Genomic DNA, 2,453 nt, shown 5'->3' with positions numbered 1-2,453 from the left:
CTCCTCCTCCCCTTTATGTTCTCCTTTTCTTCTCATTCATCTTTTCCTCTTCTTTCACTTGTTCTTTTATGATCAGATGAGATAAGCCCCATAAGTGGGGTTGGGCGCAATGTGCCAGCCTGATGTGAAAGGCAACAGAATGGAGCATTTGGTGAAATGATTATTCTGCTTGGTGTTTTATGTGCAGCCTGGTTAGCCAAAAGTTGCATTTTCTTAATACTAATACCATTACCCATACATTCCAGAGCCTCCATAGCACTGGAAGATTTAAAATCACTGATCTCTAGATGCTAAAGCTTGTATGCAGTATTTGCATTGGGACTCCCTCCATCTGAACTCCTGTTCAATAGCCACCATGTAGAAATACTGCTTTCTTCCTGCAGATTTCTCATACAAGGACCTCCTGTCTCCATCACACTTGGAACTGGTGGCCAACCTCTCAGGCTGCATGATGCATCGTCCACACACCAACTGCTCTGACATGTGCTACCATGGAAAGTATCGCTCCATTGATGGAACTTGCAACAACTTGCAGCACCCCATGTGGGGCGCATCCCTCACAGGATTCCGTAGGATCCTGAAACCCATCTATGAGAATGGCTTCAGCATGCCAGTTGGTAAGTAACTGGAAAGAGTGTGGTGCACACAAAAACGTTTTTCAAAGAAACAGTTCAATAAAAAAGTAACTATATTACTAATAAAATGTTAAATTTTTATTTGCATATATATGTGAGTGAGAATTAAATTTATGATAATTTATTCAAAAATTTTCCCTCTTACATTTTATGTTAAAGCCTTAAAAATGTTCATTAGAATTATGTCTTATTTCGATCAGTAATGTAGTTCCTCAGTTCTGCCCCATAAGTATCAGGGTAGTATGTAGAAATGACCGTGATTGTTTCTTCATCAGTCCTTTCAAATCCACCATACATAATCTTCATTCACATTTCATTTAATGCTACAAAGAATAACCTCTGTAGTTTATATATGTTGCCAAATAATCTATAATTCAGCCTTCCCGCAAAAGTTTGTTGTACTAATTCTGAAACTATAAAAATATTTCTGTTTTTAAGCACACCATGAATAGTTATTTTAAAATATTCATGAAGCATTTGCCTATTCAGATATGGTGTAACTTCAAATTTTTCAGGCAGGCTACAGAAGTGCAGTGAACTCCTTGTCATCTGGCATGTGTGGGGAATGCTGGATACATGAACTGCCCAGCTCCTTACGAAAATTCTTACAGAACTCCCAACAAGTTTTTGCTTTAGTTCTTATGTGGGGGTCTTCCAAGACAATGTAGCAGATTTGATAGATGGAAGATTTCTAATACATATTCTGTAACAATGATCACAGATTCAAGTAGCCTCTAATCTAATGACATCTGCATGAGTGAGAATGACAGGCAGCACTGCTAGTGGTGGCTGGGTGAAATATCACATGGCGAGTGAACGTGCATCTCAAATTTGCTTTTGAATAGCTTTTATAAAAATATATTTTATTTTAAATGTTGACGAGAATTCCAGATGCTTGGATAGCAGATAACCAGAGTTGACTACCAGTTTTTAGGCATGCCACATATCCCTGCTGAACAATTATTAAACAGCTTCATTCAGCAATCCATGTGAAGTATAATGATTTGAGGGAAGAAGGTAAAGAAAATACTGAGTCAAGTGTTTGGGCCCAAAAGGGATGAAATCAATGAACATAATGAGGAATTTCTGGATTTATACAGGTAATATGATGTATATTATTAGGGTAGTAAAATAGCTGAACAATTGGAGGCTTCTCAAGAAATGCTCAGCTCCATGAGGTTGGTCGGTCGGTTGGTTGTTTAAACAGCAGAGGTCTTGTAGCTTGAATAAAAAAATAAATGCAAGGAGAATATTATGGAGAAACCTTTTGGTTATTCGTATTCTACTCTGAAGATGGTGACAGCATGTTTCTCCCACATGTTAATAAAATTGTGCTGGAGTATCATATTTCAGAAGATAGCAATCTTCAAAGTTGAAACTCATTGCAGGTTGGAAGAAGACCATGAAGTATTATGGGTTCCATAAGCCGAGTGCACGGTTAGTGTCAACACGAATCATCAGTACCAAGGAAGTGACACCTGATGACCGGCTGACCCACATGGTGATGCAATGGGGACAGTTCCTAGATCATGATCTGGATCATGCCATCCCATCGGTGAGCAGTGAGAGCTGGGATGGTATTGACTGCAAGAGGTTTGTTCCTTCCATCATACACTGTTCACATTAATGGGGACATGAAATTGCAGCTGATGCTGTAGTTGGATTGTATGCCTTTGCCATAGCTTTAGGTTAACCTTTACACTGCTGAGCATGTAATATTCCAGACACCTGTAATATGGCATTCTTGCTGTCTCAATTTCATTAGGTTCCATATTTCAGAAGCTCGTATCTCCCAAATTATTTTTTTAATGTTGTCAT

General features: G+C 38.6%; 1 protein-coding gene across 1 annotated transcript; it reads left to right on the top strand.

Moving 5' to 3' along the window:
* The first annotated feature begins 367 nt into the window (after positions 1–367).
* LOC117282982 (peroxidasin-like) lies at positions 368–2,284 on the top strand. The gene is made up of 2 exons (XM_033754907.1): positions 368–617; positions 2,024–2,284. The coding sequence occupies exons 1-2, from the start codon at positions 449–451 to the stop codon at positions 2,260–2,262; spliced, it is 408 nt and encodes a 135-aa protein (XP_033610798.1). The 5' UTR covers positions 368–448; the 3' UTR covers positions 2,263–2,284.
* Positions 2,285–2,453: the final 169 nt, after the last annotated feature.

The sequence above is a fragment of the Cryptotermes secundus genome, unplaced genomic scaffold (genome assembly GCF_002891405.2).
Source record: "Cryptotermes secundus unplaced genomic scaffold, Csec_1.0 scaffold1227, whole genome shotgun sequence".
NCBI classification, from domain to species: Eukaryota; Metazoa; Arthropoda; class Insecta; order Blattodea; family Kalotermitidae; genus Cryptotermes; species Cryptotermes secundus.
This window is presented reverse-complemented; position numbering and strand designations above follow the sequence as displayed.